At 38.5% G+C, this 19,316-nt stretch overlaps 1 protein-coding gene across 6 annotated transcripts in view; it reads left to right on the forward strand.

The window, feature by feature from the left end:
* RBPJ (recombination signal binding protein for immunoglobulin kappa J region) overlaps window positions 1-9,417 on the forward strand; it is a 211,543-nt gene extending 202,126 nt beyond the window's left edge. For 5 of the 6 annotated variants that reach the window (XM_036900549.2, XM_057502137.1, XM_036900546.2 and 2 more), the window contains 4 exons: window positions 3,299-3,439; window positions 4,448-4,603; window positions 4,987-5,090; window positions 5,248-9,417. In XM_036900549.2, the coding sequence (XP_036756444.1) occupies window positions 3,299-3,439; window positions 4,448-4,603; window positions 4,987-5,090; window positions 5,248-5,563 (717 nt within the window). In that variant the 3' untranslated portion in view covers window positions 5,564-9,417. The remainder of the gene's footprint in view (window positions 1-3,298; window positions 3,440-4,447; window positions 4,604-4,986; window positions 5,091-5,247) is intronic. The other variant, XM_036900551.2, reaches the window with a different exon arrangement.
* The last annotated feature ends 9,899 nt before the right edge of the window (window positions 9,418-19,316 follow it).

Here is a 19,316-nt window from a genome sequence, read left to right on the forward strand (position 1 = left end):
TGCCTTAATATCTGAAAGTTGCCTCTGATGCTTGCTTGAGTATCAGCCTTATTGGAGATCTTTGCTTGGAAAAACACTGTCCATCCAAGGCCAAGCATCAGTGGAATGAAAGTCCTACTGAGAAGTCCTGCTTAGGGTGATCTCAGAACAAGAACAGTAAATGTAGATGTAGCCAACTAACAAGAAACATCAAGTCGGCAGCTTGCCCCATGTCCTCAAGGATGTCAGATATTCCAGCAGATAGGGGGCAGCAAAGATCTGTTAGATAAACTAATCAGTGAGAAAAACTCAGCCAACATATTTTCTACCCTTATGAGCTATATCCAGTTTACCTAAAAAATATGGTAAATACTGTGCCACACTCTGCAAAGCCAGCAGAGAGAGAGAGAGAGAGAGCGCTGATTGGAATAACCCTGATGCTTTATGAATGAGAGTTCACCACATGCATAGCTTAAGATGTAACATTTGAACTACCTGGTTTCTCAGATTTCTTTCCTCTTCTTAATAATTAGAAATAACCAAGTTTTTGATGCCAAATAGTAGTGGATATCTTTGGTTTCTTCATTGGTGAGAGCTAGTCATTCATTAGTGTCTATGTCTAAAGAACTATTGTGGGGAATAAAATTGAACCAAACATGGCTTATGTTCTCAATGTGCTTATTTTTACTAGCTATTGGGGAAATAGTGGAGTATACAAACAGTACCATACACAAATCTTGACTCTTATATGGTGGAGAGGCGTGAGTGCTGTAGATTTATAGAAGCTTTAGACTTACATCATTCAAAAATGAGACATTTCTTTAAAATCCAAACCTTGTTAAATTTAAATACAGCTGTAAGACTTTAGCATTGAGTTGAAATATTTTGCTTGACTTCAGTTAGTTTCACATACTGTCTTAGAAGCTACAATTACTAAAAATGTACTGTCACCCTTTAATTAAATAAAAAATTAGTGGTAGTGTAAGTAGGATGACAAATATTCTGACTAATAAACTGCAGAACTAAAAATGTGTAAGTATGAAGAATGTTAACTTTAAAGATCTGGACTTTTATACATTTCTGGCTTAGCTGAGGAAAAATCTTTAAGTGAGATGTGAATCAAGTGATAAAAGCCAATAATATTGCATAATATTAATAGCACTTTTCTAAGCACTTTTACATATTGATTTAATCCTCATGAAACTGTGAGTAGTTACTATTAATGTACCTCTAGATGCTGGAGGTACATTAGTGAGTAAAACAGACTTCCTGTCCTCGTGGAGCTTATAGTTTGGCAGGAAGATAGACAAAAATCAGCTAAGGAAATACCCATATAATGTATTAAAAGTAAGTGATATAAGTGATAAACTAAAACAGGACAAAAAGGGGTGGGGGCGGTATTGTTTAGAGTGGTTAGAGAAGCTTTCTGGAGTGAGGATATTTGAGCAGAGACTAGGATGAAGTTGGAGAACCATAGACTGGGGTGAAGAGCTTTTCAGGAGGACAGATGAGTGCAAAAAGAACTTAAGATGGGAGTGTATGAGCACTAGTGAGGAAACCATTGTAGCGAGAGGCTAGGAGAGAGATGGAAGGGCAAGTGGTAGGAAATGAAGCTGCAGGATTAGCCACGAGCAACGTCTTTTAGAGTCCTTTGTATCTGGACCAAGGACTTTGTACTGTGTATGATAAGAGGCCACTGGAGGGTTTTAAACAGGAAATGGTGGGTGATTTATGTTGAGAAGGATAATTCTGGTGGCTCTGCGGAGAAAAGAACATAGGAATGTAGCAGTGGAAGTAGAGAGATAGGTGGTTAGACTTTAGTCAAGAGAGTTGATAATGGTATCTTAGATTAGGATTATAGTGGTAAAGTGAGTGAGACGTGACTGATTTAGTTGAAAGTAGGCCTAACAGAATTTGTTGACAGATTGGATGATTGGGTGTAAGAGAAAGCAAGGAGTCAAGACGGCTTCGAGGTTTCTGGATTGAGTTAACAATCCATTTATTGAGCTGTGAGTTGAGGGAGGATCATGTTTAAGAGGAAATGAAAAATTCTGTTTCTGGTTAAGATTGAAATTGCCTGTTAGACATCCTAAGTGAATCTGTTGACTAGGTAGTTAAAGTATATAAGTTGAGTGCAAGAAGGAGGATATGGCTGAACATATAAATTTAGGAGTTGCCAATCTCTAAATAGTGTAGAAAGGAAGGACTGTGGAGAAAGGAGAAGAGCTGTGAGGACTTGGCTCAGGAGGCACTTTAAAGGCCAGTTAGAGCAGGGGTATCTTCAGAAGAATGACTGTGTCGTATGCTTCTGAGAAAGCTAATTAGATGAGAACATGCCTCATGGTGCCCTTGGGATTCATCTGTCTGGGGGTCCTTGGTCGTCCTGACAAGAGCAGTTGTAGTGGAGACTTTAAGACAAAAGGTTGGAGATAATTCTGGAGACTGACAGTGAGGAACAGGAGCTTGCTATTAAGGGGAGTAGAGAAACAGTGGTGATGGAGGAACAGAGACCTGTAGTCAAGGAAGAGTTGTTTTTTTTTTTAATTTTTGATTGTAGTGAAAATAGTCCTAAGGTGTTTGTTTGCTGTAGGGAGTGATCGTCGTTATAATCATCAACATTTAGTGATCACCTTCCATGTGATAAGTGGCATCTAAGGTTTGATAGGTGTCCTATCTGTATGTGTTCTGTGAAATATTTGGATTATAGGATTATAGAGTGTAATGAAAAGAGTTCAGGATGGGCAGGCAGTTGGCCCTGGAACCACATTCTGTTCCTTTATCTACTAACCAGGTGGTTTTTGAGCAACTTCCTTGACCTATCTAAGCCCGCTTCCTAATTTTCAAAATGATACCTATTTTAGTTTTTAAAAATATATATGTAAGTCTTGGATAATGGACTACATTGACTAGAATACCCACAGTAGCCTTAAGAGATGGTTTTCCCTTGATGTTGGAATATTTGACATTATATGGTATTGGAAAGGTCATCTCAACTTGCTACTCAATATGTGGTCTATAGAGAGCAGGATTAATATCAGCTCGGAGTTCATTAGAAATGCAGAATATAAGGCTGCACATGAGATCTGTGGAATCAGAACAGATGTATTTTTAATAAGAACCCCAGATGATTTATATGCATATTAAAGTTTGAAAAGCAGCAATCTAGAAAACAAGTGGCCTTATTGTTTGCAATTTTTTTTATATGACAGCTGTGATGGGTTATCATATAGAGTATTCTTTCTGTGTACTCCTAACAGTGTACATAATGAACATTCTGCTTATGTTGATGACCTTTTCTTTTTTAATTGCTGAACTACAGATCATTAGGAAAGTTGACAAGCAGACTGCATTACTGGATGCAGATGATCCCGTGTCACAACTTCATAAATGTGCATTTTACCTTAAGGATACAGAAAGAATGTACTTGTGCCTTTCTCAAGAAAGAATAATCCAGTTTCAGGTATATTTTTAAATTACTGGTAAAGTCTAAAATGTGCACACTACTAGATTAGCAGCAAACAGAAACATAAAACTCTCACTTACTGTTAATTGTATCCCAAATACATGAAGCTGTGTTCCAATATTTACCTTCACTCCAACGGTCCTTAATCCACATGGTACTCAAACATGGTGGTCATCCTACCTTAAGGAGGAACTCAGAACTATGAAAATGTTGGAGATGGAGTTAACATCTAATTTTAGGGAATAGAAAGTCCCTTAGATTATCAAAAAGTAGATTTGGAGTATTCAAGGAATCTCCTGAAATTGTGTGCAGACACCGTGTATATAGGTGCATACATATTTCCAGGGAGGGTTAATAATTCTCATCAGATTTACATGGGGGTCTTCTAAGATAGCAGTGATGTCGTGTTTCAAAAGCTAACTATTACCTACCTTTACTCAGAAGGCTTTCATGAGGACATTTATGACATAGGCGGATGATTTAATAGGGTAGTTATACTTGCAGATGAAATTCATTTGTAAACATTTGGAGACCCGTTCCAGAGAGACGTCCACACACAACTGTTCTCAGCCCAGAACTGACAGACTGGTCTAGGTGCTTTAGACAGGAGGACAGGATTGCTAGGTGACATCTTGTTTCCCTCCTCCTGAGAGTACATAATTCCTAAGCATGAGGGGCTCCCATTTTCTTTTTTAGGGATTCCTAAAGTGTTTTAAGTAACTATTAAATCACAGATACTAATCTTTTATTAAATTATACAGGTACTGGTTTGCTCTTAAATGGCTATTTTGAAAGGTATTATTAATATGTAACAAATAATTTGCATTATAAAAGTTGCTGAATGTGAGGTTTCCATATTAATATTCTGTCCATGTTTATTCAGGGATTAGTAAAGCACTGTGCTTGGAAAGTTTACTCTATGCATGTTACTTTGTTAAAATTGTCTGATACTGCAGTGTTTAAAACATAATAAAACAATATTTCTAAACATTCTTTCCTCATAAGGCCACTCCATGCCCAAAAGAACCAAATAAAGAGATGATAAATGATGGAGCTTCCTGGACAATCATTAGTACGGATAAGGCAGAGTATACATTTTACGAGGGGATGGGCCCTGTCCTTGCCCCAGTCACACCTGTGCCTGTCGTAGAAAGTCTCCAGGTGAGATCACTTACTCACAAGCTGCCTATTAGCTCTTTGCAACTGCTCTCAGCAATGACTTGGCATAACTTTATTTCACAGTAAATTTGACTTTTCTCCAAATCTTGTTATTTGAGGAATTTGTTATATAGTCTCTGTTGATTAAAAAAACAAAACAAAAATAAGAGGAGCATACTTTTATGCAAGAAAATTTAAATTTAAATGAACTTGTATGTTATTTGAGATGTTTTTAGCTCATTTTACCCTTATAATCATGTCATCTAAAAGAAGCATTTTAATTACCCATTCTTCATAAATGGTAGTCAGATGAGAAACTAATCTGCATACTTGAATGAAAAATGAAAAGTTTTCTCAACATTGTTCTGATTTTCTGTGAATTGCAGTTGAATGGCGGTGGGGACGTAGCAATGCTTGAACTTACAGGACAGAATTTCACTCCAAATTTACGAGTGTGGTTTGGGGATGTAGAAGCTGAAACTATGTACAGGTACTTAATAAAACTTTTAAAATCATCCAGAGTTTTTGTGGGGTGCGGGTACATGAGATTCTTTCCTGATGTTGATTGTAATGTATTAAGCAACCTTGTTTCCAGTTTCACTTCTGAAATCTGCCTTGCTTTTAAGTGATTCATATTTCCTCCCCAGATGTGGAGAGAGTATGCTCTGTGTTGTCCCAGACATTTCTGCATTCCGAGAAGGTTGGAGATGGGTCCGGCAACCAGTCCAGGTTCCAGTAACTTTGGTCCGTAACGATGGAATCATTTATTCCACCAGCCTTACCTTTACCTACACACCAGAACCAGGGCCACGGCCACATTGCAGCGCGGCGGGAGCAATCCTTCGAGCCAATTCAAGCCAAGTGCCCCCCAATGAATCAAACACAAACAGCGAGGGAAGTTACACAAATGTCAGCACAAATCCAACCAGTGTCACATCATCCACAGCAACAGTGGTGTCCTAACTACCGTCTTTTTGCTAGGACTTAAGCTGACTTGAATGCGGCAAAATGTTGACAAAAAGAAAGAAAGAAGTGAACGATCTTTTGTGGTTTCTTGGGAAAACTTTTCATACTAGGTGATACTATTCAGAAACCCCATTACCTGCAAGTGCTGATTTGAAGTGCAGAAGCCACCGTAAAACAAAAAACATCAAAATGTACAAACTATCGGAAATTAATTTTTTTTTCAGCTGTTATTTTTGGTTGGTTTTTGTTTGGTTTCATTTAAATGAGCAAGAAATAGAGATGTGGCTGGAATAAAAGTTAATCAAGCTAGAAGACACAAATCTAACATAGTTTTTATGGACCAAGGAACTTGTATAAGCTTTAGCAAAAGGTACATTTTCACCATACCTTTTTTAATATCACAATATATAGTACACCTTTTGTTACCAAATAGGTTGTTCTCCCTGCACCCCTTTGAGCTTTTGCTCATAAGTACATTCAGGTTCCGAGCTTGACCATACTTGTTTAATTGAATTACCATACTCTTCCAGGTTATTTTGGTCAAAGGCTGGAACTGTTCTTTTTATTTTTATTTTTAAAGCTCATGTCTTATGACTTTTCATGAGTCGAAATTGTTTTGATTTCAGCAAGTTAAATCTTGTAAAGGCCTGTGTATTTTTTTTTAAGATTATATGAAGTCTGTGCAAAAGCTTTAAAAAAATGCCTCTGCCTTGCCTGCAATACATGCAATGTACGTTAACTTAGTCTCAATTCTCAGACATTGTTGGTAGTTATTTCTGTTTTCCTTTTTTAAAAAAAATGTATTTATAGTGGTAATCCAAGAGGTTCTAACATTTACATGTAATTAAATGTGGCCATTTAGTCATTAATAAGTTAATGGCACAGAACATGTTGGTGTTTGAAGTGTTCTCTCCCCTTTTCCCCTGTAAGTGTATCTACATGTCCCAGGATTTGTTCAGGTTTTTCTCTCTCCTAATCTTGTACATAACTTGTATTATGTGTAAGTTAAACATTTTATTTTGAACTTGGAATATTCCCAGTGATTTCATTCAGCGGGGTGTTTTCTGCATTGTTGGCAAACAACAGAAAAATCTCATGAGAAGTATTTGCTACCAGTTGGTAGATGGTGCCCTTATTATATAATGAGGAAAATCTCAGCAAAAGCATGTTTTTATTTACTTTTTTTTTTTGGTAGCCTAGGCCAAACCATCATTGTAACCTTAAAACAAGATGCTTCTATTAGATGACCAACTTAAATATCTTGGAAGACAGTACTTTAGAAACAAATAGTTGTGAGATTGTAAAAATGCAAATGTAATTTACCTTTCCATTTTTCTCCCTGCCTCCTTTTTGTTTTCTCTTCCCTAGTTCTGAGTGTCTGCACAGATGTCTCCTACTTGGAAAACATTTCTTTACCATTCAGTTAAGATTTGGTTGCATTCAGGAGTGTATGTTGGCCTTGCATGCTAGGCTCACCTGTTTATGTTGCTTCCATTCCTGCACTTTGGTTATGCCTTTGTTCAGTTTCTTAGAATCGCAGCAGACTCATTGGGCTTAATTCAGTACAGGAACCATATGTGTAGTGTTATAGGACACAGTCTAGTAATACAGTCATCACCCTTAGAGTTAAAAACTACCTCTAGATTGTGGTAAGCTTTTACTGTCCCATTAAACAGGAGCCACAAGTACCTTATGAATGCAGAACTGTAACTTCTGCAGTGTTTCCATGCAGAACATTGTCTTTCTTCTGGTGTCCTGGGCTATACTGACAGAGCTTCCATCTGTAGACTTTTAATTTTAAACGTCATTATTAGTAGCTTTTCCCCCTCACTCAGCATTGCTGTTTCACTCATTCTTTTGTTCAGACTATGCCATTGTAAGTATAATTCCTAATATCTTTAAATCACTTTTTCCTCAGTTTTCAAGGGGGAAGTCATTTGTAAAACACATTAGTGGTTAAGTCAAAGTTATTGTGGTTTTCTCTTACTGCAAGCCTTTTAAATTACCTACAGGCTGCATTACCCTCTGTATAGCCTTCTTTCCTCAGCTCTGCTCCCAGTCACTAGCTTCTCTCTTGTAAGCTAATACTGCCTCACACCTTAAATCTGTTTCAGTGATTAAGGGCAGAACTCAAGGTGGCCTTATCTTTGTTTTAACCGTTGACTGGCTTTTTCTTGCATTAGCTTATTTCTGAGTAGTATTTACTCTCTCCATGGAGTCGTGGGAGTCATCTTTACGCAGTGTTTGTTTGGAGTGTGGGAGTTTTCTTAGTGCCGCTGTCCTTGTTATGGGCCACAGATTTCTCCCACTACCAAGGGTTCGTATTTAGTTACGAAATAATATTAAATTTCCTGAGGAGATGCTTTTGAAAACAAACTACTCCTTACCCAGCTTTGTTGCTCAAAATAATTTTTAAAGTTTATGGCTTTATTAAAATGACCTTCTGCTTTTTTACTGTTTACATCTTATTTTGGCTCTTTGTTTCTTTATTAAAAGGTAATTTTGAAGTATTAGACTCTAAAGCCTTTTCCTGTTAGTTTTTATTGAACAATCCAAGAATGTACTTATACTGGCATTTTCCCTGCTATTTTATGCCATTCTACAAACTCAAGACTGAAATGATTTGTCTGTTGTAGCTTTTGGTTGATTAGTAGTTCTTTTGTCAGCTGCTTAAAAAAAAATCTCATGGATTTGTGAATCATTTTCCATGTATAACTTATAGGAGTCTTGTCCTCTGGATAGAGTAGAACACAGTCCCTCTCCACACTGGTGATAATATTAGAGCTGCTGGTCATTTCTCCTCATATAAAGACTCTCTTAGAATGGTGACCCCTCCAGTTAAAGTATAGCATAAATTAGAGTTTGTGGTTTTTTAAACTGTTTTAGAAGTGTATCTTATGCTCTTATGCAATTTCTAAAAATATGCATTGAATCTGAGTGGTGATCTAAGATGTTTTTATTCCATTGAATTGATCACATAGATTGGGAAGGCAAGCTAAAGGCTTTACATGTAGAATGCCCTTTTTATTTTGAAAGATTTTAAAACTGAACACTAGTATAATACTTAACCTGCTGCTGACTTTCCCTAAACTGTGGTGACAAAAGGCATCTTCATATGTGCATTAATTAGTGAAATATTTGTCACTCTTACAGCACAGACTTATTTGCAATCATAACTGGTTAATTTTTTGTTTTTTAAGTAAAACTGGTACCATCTGTGCCCTCATAGAACGTTTCCAATGCAGTTTTTGAGAACTAAACTAACTAGTCATGTTTAACCAGGTAATCCACCCGGGGGTGGGGGTGGGGTTCCTTTTTTAAACAAAATGCTATTTAATTATTAACCAAGTTGCTTACTTTTGATTTCAACAGCAGCTGTGTTTCTGATGAGTACTGAACAAATGTGTGTAATTTTCTGTGCCAGACTTTTGACTTTGTTTTCAAGCACTGTAATGTGGGATGGATGGTTAGAAACAATAATATATTAGGGTTTCTACTTAACCCTTTCAGGACTGAACTGTATCTCCTTTTATTAATTTTTTCCTGTGTCGTGATAAATGTTTGCCAGCATTCAGTACTGTGTTGGTTCAGATGTAGGTTTATATGCTCATTTTTAGCTTATTTCTTGTACCTTGCAGCATGTTCTACGCATTCAGTCCTTAAGGGGTTTATTTTACAAACTGTGCGCCCTGTAAGGTTTATTAGCAATAAGATAGAAAATCGAGCAAGTTTATACCATAATTTTGTAGAAAAAAGAATCTGCTCAGTTCCATATTTCACCCATGGGAAACCTGCAATATGGGCAGTTTCAAGGAATAAATAAAAAGGAAATGTAAACCATTGTAAAAGTCTTCTGTTGGATGTGCCTGATGCATTTATTAATCGTCTTTGATTTCAGACTACTTCACAAAGATAAAATTAAATTGCATATTACAGTTTGTGTATTTACAGTCCTACCTTGCTATCTGAATCATATGAGAGTGATAGCTGTGTGAATTTCCTTTTCATTGTTTCCAACTATGTAGTGCTTTAGAGAAAGTTGGGTTTTTTTCTCCCTTGTAAGTGGGAAATGGGCTTTGTCAAGGGGCATGTCTTCCAATTCAAGAACATTTCAAGCTATTCTCAATAAAATTAGAGAGTATTATTTAGCAGTAGCTTGCTTTTCCAATCTAAGATTGTCATTTGGTCTAGTGTGCAAAAAGAACTGCCATGGTTTGTGCTTTTTTAGTAAGTGCTTCTAATCATAGAACACTCATATTACAGAAATAGAAAGTAAAAGGGGGAAGTTATGTATTTTTTAAATCATAATGTTTATTTATCTGACCTCCCCAAAGAAAAAAGTTTACGTCATTAGGAGTTTGCTAACGACTTACATCTTGCTGTAAAAATAGTGATTTGATTGTTAAATAAGAAAAAAAATTGGCATTTAAAGGCTGAGATTGATATTAATTACTTGATTTAGAATTTAGAAGAGAATAATAAGTTTGTATCCCTTGCTATAAATAGTATATGATCACTTTCTAGGCAGTCTTATCAAAGAGCTGTTAAGGTGTTTTCTTTTTTTGTCTTTGAACTTCTTCCATATAATTGCCACTTACAAAGATACAGCGGGGAAACTCCACATCAGGGTCTAGTGGGGAGTCATCACGGAAGGAAGTCTTCTCACAGAAAAAAAAAAAAAATCTAGAAAGATACACTGAAAAGAAACCAAAAAAAAAAAGTTTAGTGCTGGGACACAGTGCAGGAGGCAGATGAAGATGAGGTATATAAAGAGATGGTTCGTCATGACCTGAGTGCTGAACCCCAACACATAAGGCCCAGGGAGAGAGCTGTGAGGCACAGGCTCTGTCAGCACCAATACGACTGTTTTCACACCTAGTTTCTCATGTTAAGGATAAGACCATTTATGTGTCTGTCATGTAGGTGTTCAGTAGTTTAAAGATACTGTGCTCACATGTAGAAATAATGGCTTAGCTTGGTTTATAGCAAAGGCAGATAAATAAATATTCTCTCATACAGAAAAGAGAGAAGGTTTTTAACCACAACAGGAAACATTAATGGCAAACACAAATAGGTTATTTTATAACTGTTGAAATTTACAGAATGTTTTGCTTTGGGGAGGTGGGACTTTAAAAGGTGGTATTCTGTGAAATTTTTTTAAAGGTAAGTATGAGTTTTAGGTGTGTACCAAATTCTGGCATGGTTGTATTCCCTACCTTTCATCTCCTTGTATTCCACTATGTTACTCATTCAGTACAAACACATAGGTCCGTCATTTCCAGCACCTTTACTTGGTTGCTAATCTCTGCTGGAACTGCTGGACAGAGAGGGTCACTCATATTTATTTGAGTCCTAAACTGTCATTCCAGAAACACCCTCCATCATCATCACATAAAAGAGTAAAGGGTGTGACAAGGTCGTTCCTACAGTGGCCTCTTGGTCTGTCTCTGACAGCTCAGTCCCTTTTCCTTGAATTAACTTTTCTCCCTGCAAAAATACTCTCTTCTCTGTTCTTCACACAACACAAAGGAAAGTTCTGGTTTTCTTATGTTCCTAAAACCTTCACAACTAAGTTCTTAATATGGCACTCATATATTTAGATAGTATAATGAAAAGTTTTGGGAAAAAATAATTGTGATTTTGAGGACAGTAATTATGATTTTAATTTCCAGTTGTCCTGGAGTGTGGCTCTGAGTTGTAGCTGGGAATTTGCCAGTAGCTGGTGGATATGTGCAAGTGGTGTGATCGTTGGGAAGAACTTCAGCTGAAGGATAATGGAATATGCAGCTATTTGCTTAGAAGCATGAATATCCATCCCTATTACTTCTGGATAATGGCAGAGGTTAGAATTTAAGATACACCTAGGAATTTTTAAATGGCCAATAACATTCTAGGCTTGGATCTGAGAGTGTAACCATTCTGCTAAGGGCTTGTCTTAGTCTGCTTGGACTGCCATAAGAAAATATCATAGGCTGGGTGGCTTAAACAACAGAAACCCAGTTTTCTCACAGTTTTGAGTCTGGAAGTCGGAGATGAAGATGCCATCGTGGTCAGGTTCAGGTGAGGACTCGCTGGCTTTGCAGACGCCTGCCTTCTCACTGCGTGCTCACAGGGCGCAAAGAGCTCTGTCTCCTCTTAAGGCCATAGTCCTATCTGATTAGAGTCCTACCCTTATGAGGTCATTTAACCTTAAACACCTCCTAAAGGCCCTTTTCCAGATAGTCACATGAGAATCAGGTTTATCCTAAATTGTTTGGGGGTAGGAGGAGGTGGGGAGGCACCATTCGGTCCATAGCAGGGCTCTTCCTAAAACTTTCTATATTACTGTTTAAATGATATATTTGGATGCCCATGTATATGATGGTGTTTGGGTGACCTGCATTTTAAGTCCTGATTGGATTTCTCAATTGTTAGCCAAGATGATAATGAGTAGACTTGAGCTGAGGAACGAGGGGAAAGGTGAGATTGAGAGAGAAGTCACTTTGGCCACTTGTAAATTGTTTTATGGCCATTGTTTCATCCTCATCACAACCCTGTGAGCTAACGTACCTGCTTTAGAGATGAAGAGACAGGCTTGGGACTTGCCCAAAGTAATCCAGTCAATTTAGCAGAGCTGGGATTCAGATGTGTACCCAGGTGGCCCTGAGCTATGGTCCTAAGTGTCAGACTAGGCTTCCCAAGTCACAGTTTATCAAAGTAACAAGGGACCTGGTTACTAGGGAGTGGTTCTGTGACAGGTCCTGTTTTCCTGAACTTTATAGGGAACAGTATTTCAGTCCCCACATTTTACGGTTGAGAAAACCCTAGAGAAGTTGACAACCCCAAATGTGATTATGGTTTGAAAATGCTTTATAAATTTGAAAGTACTGTGCAGTTGCCAGCTGTTTTTGTTTTTGTTTTAGTGCCCTGATCTCTTGGCTAATTTTTTTAGTCCCCCAATCAAACCTTACATATAAATACGTGATAAATTACACAGCTCTACAGAGAATGATCCTGGACACCTGAAGACATTTTTCCATCTTCCAGGTGAAGATAATGGATCTCCATCTCTTAGTAGGTCTAATAACCAACTCTAACTTAGGTGGGTTTCTGGACCTCGTATGTTGGCATTTGGAAGATCCAGCACTCAGGGAACTAGAGTATGAAGTAACCTGAGTGATTAGCGCTCAAGTCATAAGTGCCATTCTGCCCTTGATGCATCATCTAGGTGGCTGGTTCTGCAGCTCTCCACTACTCATACGGGTTGGGGGCGGATGACACCCAGTTATTTAGGAGAGGGCACAAACCAAAAGCACTTAGCCCTGGCTCTTTAGCCTCAAAGCCCAGACAATCTGCTTTGGTAATCCTGAGTCGGTGCAGGAGTCTTTCACTTGGGTCTTCCAACATTAATATGAGCTTGGTCCTCAGACCTGGTTTTTGCTTGTTCAGTCAAGGAAACTGATAGTGTATGGCTGTTTTGCATTTAATACAAAGATTTTAAAATGTCCACCTTCACTATGATAGCTATTATTGGGGTTAGAATACTTTTTAAAGTCAGAAATAGACTGCTTCACTTAGGGAAAAGGAATTTTAGAAGACAAGCAGAAGCTCAGAGGAACAAAGGGAAGCCTGGGTCATGCTTAGAAACAGAACAAAGGCAGTTCCCAAGGGTTAAGGAACCCTGTGCCACAGGAGCCACCGCCACCATGAATTTCCTCTTTCCTTTATCCTTAAGTCACCTGCTCCAGATTCAGTTTTGCAGATGAGAGCAACTGGTCATGTAAGCGTAGGTCACTGGCCAGTCCCTGTGCATTCAGAAGGAGGAGCAGCCAAAAGGAACCTCTTGGGGCTCTTTGGTTTGTATGATGAGAGGCTTGGATTTACAACCAATGGGAAAGGAGGTAATTACTCAAAAAGAAAATTAAGATGACTACACGGGGGGACAAGCAGGTAGCCATGCTAGCAGGTTGTGACGGATTCCTGTATGCCAGGAGAGCTCTGTTTACCTGGGGTCGGCCGAGTTTCCAGAGAGCTCCTTAGAGAAGAGCCAACCCAGTCGGACACAGGGATGGAGAGCACTTTGAGGGACAGTGAGAACTTTGGGGACCCTGGTGCCACTCATCACATGGGCCCCAAAACCCAACAGTGGCCTCACTGCTGCCCGTGTTGGTTTGAGGAGTGACCTCTCCCCAACTTGGAATGCACTAGGGAACAGAGGTGCAGTTTACCGGGATAGGGAAGACAGAAGGGGGTGGGGTGGAGGGAGGAAGTGGAGAGTGAGTTTTAGGTACGTTAATCCTGAGATACCTAATAGACTGTAAGTTAAAATGCCAAGTAAGCAGTTAGAGCTCCAGGTCTGGGCCTTAGGGAGGAGTCTGCTGGTTGTACACATTTGGGACCCATCATATAGATGGTGTTTAAAGCCAAAGCCTGATGAGATCACTGAGGGTGAAGTATAGCTGGAAAAGAAGTTCCATGACTTCCCAGATTGAGCCTGGGCAATTTCTGTTTAGAACAGCATTTCTCATCCTGTATTGTGTGTAGGACCCTCAAGGGAGGATGTTAAAATTCTATCAGTCCATGTGGGTTTTGAGATCCTGCGTTTCTGGCAAGTGGATCTCGAGACCCCACTTGGAGTAGGGAGGACAGAATGTATTCTCAGGCAGAAATGGGAATGCTGAAAAAAGTGCTTCTTCATAGAATTGATTATTTTTAACTGACATCATTGTTTTCCAAGTCACAAGTAACTCACTAATAATGGCTTTAGAATTAACCTTACTATTTTTTTTTTTTAAGCACAGAGTTAAAATTCCTCTTTATATTTGAGGAAGCCTTATATACCAAATGACAAACAGGCTAGTCAGGTGCTCATGACAGGGCTGATAAAGTGGCCTTGAAATGTTCACACGCAGTTATCGCTAGGATGCCCAGAGGCCTTCAGTAGGAAACAATAAACTCCAGCGTTTTAGCATCCAAGACGAAATTGCTATACCCAGAAGTTAAGGAACATTGAACAACTCCTGAGTTTTAAAAACCTCTGGTGCAGGAGTGGAGGGAGGAAGTCAGATTTACTTGAATTCCCTTACTCAGGAGAGCAATTCTGCAAATTCAGAGAGACTATAAACTATCACAAAGCCTTACTGATTGGCGTCTGTGCTCGTAAGTTTTCACAGCCAGGCACCCCTCGGAGCCAAGAGCGAGCCAGACTCCTCTCAGACTGGCCGGGCTTCTCTGCAGAGATGCCTGCGGTGGCCGCGGGCTCTAGGAAGGCCGTGTTTTCTTCCTCTTCACTGTGATTTTAGATCTAAATGAAACAAATTACCCTTGTAGGGAATGGGATTGTAGATACAAGGTGAATGAGAGAAGCAGTGTAGGAGAGAAATGTTATCAGCCCAAAGACACATACACACACACACATGAAGAATATTTGCAAACCTACATTTTATTCGCTAGATGCTCTATCATGGTGTGGCTTTGAAATACTGCACTTACCTTTTACTCACTTGATGCAGCTGATTACTTACTCGTTTCTGAAACTTTTCACCTGGCTTCCAGGATGCCAGACTTTCTTGCTGCTCATTCTCAATCTGCTTGGCTGGTTCCTTCTCGCCTCCCAATTCCCTGCCTCCCCGGGGATGACTCCCCAGGTCACATTTCCCATCCAGACTTCTTGCGTAAACTCCAGAGTTGTAGATATAACTGTTCAGTTGACATCTGAAAGCTAATAGGCATCTCAAACTTACATCTAAAAGTAACTCATGATTTTCTCCCTCCCCACCTCTGTTCCTGTCCCCACCCCCACTGGCTGCCCCTTACCCAGCCGGTCTTCCTCTCTTGGTAATCGGTACCTCTATTTTTCTGGTTACTTAGGGGGAAAACCTCAAAGGCATTCTTGATTTGTTTCTTGTTCTCACATCCCACATGCAGTCCTTCAGGAAAGCCAGTAGCCAATGACTCCTTCAAAACATATTCAAACTCTGACCAGGTCTCATCACCTCCACCACTCCCACTGTGAGCCAAGCTGCCATGATTCTCATGTGGACCATTACAGTTGCTTTCTGCTCCTCCTGCTTCCTCCCTTCCCTCTCAGAGTCTGTTCTCGGCAACAGCCAGGGCGACTGAATATGTCCCTCTGCTGCTCAGAGCCCTCCATGGACTTCCCTTCCCATCTTGCTCTAAGTACAATCCAAAGTCGCCCACGTGCCCCTCACCTTCCGCCTCGGTCCTCATCTTCCGCCGTCTCCCTGGCCCACTGTATTTATTCCAGGGACAGTCGCTTCCGCATTTTTCCTTGAGTCACCAAACTTGCTCTCGCCTCAGGGCCTTTGCATTGGTGACACAGTTCTCAGTTTTGTTATATAAATCTTAGCCCTCATAATGGACTATACAGTGGCACAATTTTGAACCCACATTTCCCATAGAACTCGGGGACATCAACAGTTATGTGGTAATATACGAAGAAAAACAATGTAGGCAGCTTTCACAATGCAATACAAAGCTCAGTTACAAATATGCATCCTAGTATTGGAAATAGAGACCTTTCTTAACAGACAAAGAAATTTTTGGAAAAAAAAAAAAATGCAGTGCCAAATGAGAAGAGTCACCAAGCAAAAACGTAATGTTATGAAAGAAAGATTCAATGACAAGTACTTAGCTACACTCCACAAAATAAAATCAGTTATTTGCACAATATTGCCATGAATCTACACACAGTTTACATGTATTCAGTTATTTTGTATTTTGCAATAAAGCAAGTCTTTTAAATTTTGTTATTTAATCTTCATGTTTCATTATGTCCTTCATGAATATCTCTTTCAGTTTTCATGACTGTGTTGTATTGCAAAATTGTCATTGTCAATTAATTATGTGGCTAAGATGCTTATGGTGAAACTACATACAGCCTTCCAGAACACTGTTCCTCCAATGTCCCCAAGGTCTGCGTCCTCCCTTCCTAAAGGTTACCATCTCTAAACACTTCATGCAAACTTGTATTTCTACTCCCATCACTCCTTCTGCTCTTGACCTGCTTTTTATTAACAGTATTAATCATCTCATGGCATTTTGTGTATTTACTTGTCAACTTGTTTATTTCTGTCTCCTCCAGTGAGCATAAAAACCTTCTTGACCCCAGGGCCTGTTTTGTTCTTCTCTGTGTTCCCAGACCATAGCACAGTGCCCAGCATATACTAGGTGTTCAATAAGTACTTGCTGAATGGACGACTGCTTAGTCACATCATTGGATGATGTGTCCGGTCTACCTCGGCAACCCAGGTCCCTACCTTAATTCAGAAGCTTGATAAAGAATGGCTTACTCTGGAATGCTGCAGGGACAGACATATCTAGATGTGCAAGGAACTACTCAAGACCAGAGAGACACAAGGCAGGAGACAAAAATGTAAACATTGGGAGTGAAGGGATTCTTGGCAGCCAAAAATAGGGAACTGTAAAAAATCAATTTGGTGTTTTTTTTAATGAAATTTTCTGTTATTAGGTAAAAGAAAGTGGACAGAACTTCCCACTAATTGGAGAGATAGTTTGTTAGGATATTAGATAATTTCCAGTTAATATGGGGAAGTAGAATTTATATTTTCAGAGGAAATGATTACACAGCCTCCTTTTATGTGAGAGTTCAGAATTTTCTCATATCCCTCGTGGCTCTGCATGTTTATTTACCATGTGCCAGATACTCAGCTAAATCTTTTATTATTTTGAATCCTCACAGAGAGAGAAAGATACTATTATTCCCATTTTTCATATGAGAAATAGGCTCAGTGCTCCTTTAATAAACAGGGAAGCCACAAATTGAACTTATTTCCAACTGGCATCACAGGATATTTTAAATTTGCAGGACACAGAGTGACATCTATCAGACACCATGTAAACTACTATTAAGTTGTTTTTTTTTAATTAATAAATAAAGCTGTTGGATATTCTTTTGGCTTATGGGAGCTATGAAAAATTTATGAGATGCCAAAGGTGCTGTGAGTCAGGAAAGTTTGGGGACCTCTATTAGCCTGTAACACATGTGTGGTTAAGAATGTATTTCTGTAGTTTAACCCAGTATTTCTGACTCAAATTAGAACCTCTCCCCTACTTCAAAAAAAAAAAAAAATTAACCATAAATTTAAAGAAAATCGTGGTACTAAAAAGCAGGAAAAAAAATCACATTACCGTGCCTCCTCCCCACTTCCCTGATCTAACTACTTTAAACTACTTTTCGAACTACTTTAAACTTATCTTTCTGGCATTTGCCTCCGTATTTCTAAATGCATATCCTCTTTTTCTTGATTTGTCAAACTTTATCTGTCAACTTCCTGCTATGACAGATGAGGATATTGCTTGCTTCCAGCTTTATTGCCATTCCTTTTTCTTCCTTTCCTCCAAATATAATTACAATACAATTTTCATTTAATTCACTGATAAGTTTTGATATTATAATGAATCTTTCATTGTTCACTCAAGAGTATACAGTAATGTGTATAGGGTACTACAATTATGTTTCCTCTTTTTGATTTTTTTTATTGAGGTATAACTGACATACATTATATTAGTTTCAAGGGTACAACATAATGATTCAATTTGTATACATTGAGAAATGATCACCACAATAAGTCTAGTTAACATCCATCACCATATCTAGTTTTATGTTTCCTCTTCTGTAAAACCTTTTTTTCCTGAAGTTAGTAAGTGCTTTATTCTCCCCTACCCCCTGCTTAGTTTTCTATACACCTAGTCTCTATTTCTAAATGTTCGACCAGATGGATTAATTCTGTGTGTCTCCTATGTGCTAGGCACTGTTCTTGGCATGGAGGATCAGCAATGAACAAACTAAACAAAATCTCTGCCCTTAGGGAGCTTATATTTGGTCAAATATCCCTTATTGTTATTTTCCAAATACCCAGACATGTCAGATAATCATTAAAACCATTAATTTTCCTTAGAAAATTGTCCTTGAAGAGAACTTTGCTATTTGTTCAATGGGCTTTTTCTTTATATGTCTTCTCTTACAATTTGTGTGGTTCTATTTGTTTTTTTTCCATCCTCTCTGGAAGATTTTAGGATTTTTTTTTAAATCCCTGTTTACGAAAATTTTACATCAATATACGTTACTGTACACTCTTTTTTCCAAACACAAGTGCTAAACATTCACTGGGTGCTTCCAAAACAGATACGAACTTTGGTGGAGTTTTCTTGTGTTATTTCTTTGGAAGTTCCTTCCTCCCCATGATCTCTGTTCCCTGTGGTATTCCTACCAGTCACATGACTTCCCAACCCTATTCTGATTGATTGTTTAAATTTCTTTTATTCTCAGCTTTCCATTTCATTGTCTTTATATTCCATATTCAGAGAGATTTCCGTTACTTTTTCTTTTAGTCTTTCCCTTTATTTTTTAATTTGGGCTCATATATTTTTTCATTTTCAAAAGCTCTTTCTCATTCTTTTGCCATAACTTCCTGTTCTTAGTGTATTTTATGGATACAATATTTTCTTTTATCTCTCTGAAATACTTATTATAAGATCCATTTTAAAAGAGTTTCTGATTTAGGAGGTCTTAGTTGAGAACCAAGAAATTGCATTTCTAACAAGTTTCTAGGTAATGCCAATGCTGATTCAAGGAGCCCAAATTGTGAACCATGTGTCAAGGAGTGCTGGCACACATCTGTCTTTCCTCTGGAACTTCCCCTCAATTGCAATTTGGTACAAAAATAAATAAATAAGTGTAATCAACCTGAAGTGCAGCTAAGAGGCTCAAGGGCAAGATAGAAATATT

The sequence above is a fragment of the Manis pentadactyla genome, chromosome 5 (genome assembly GCF_030020395.1).
Source record: "Manis pentadactyla isolate mManPen7 chromosome 5, mManPen7.hap1, whole genome shotgun sequence".
Taxonomy (NCBI): domain Eukaryota; kingdom Metazoa; phylum Chordata; class Mammalia; order Pholidota; family Manidae; genus Manis; species Manis pentadactyla.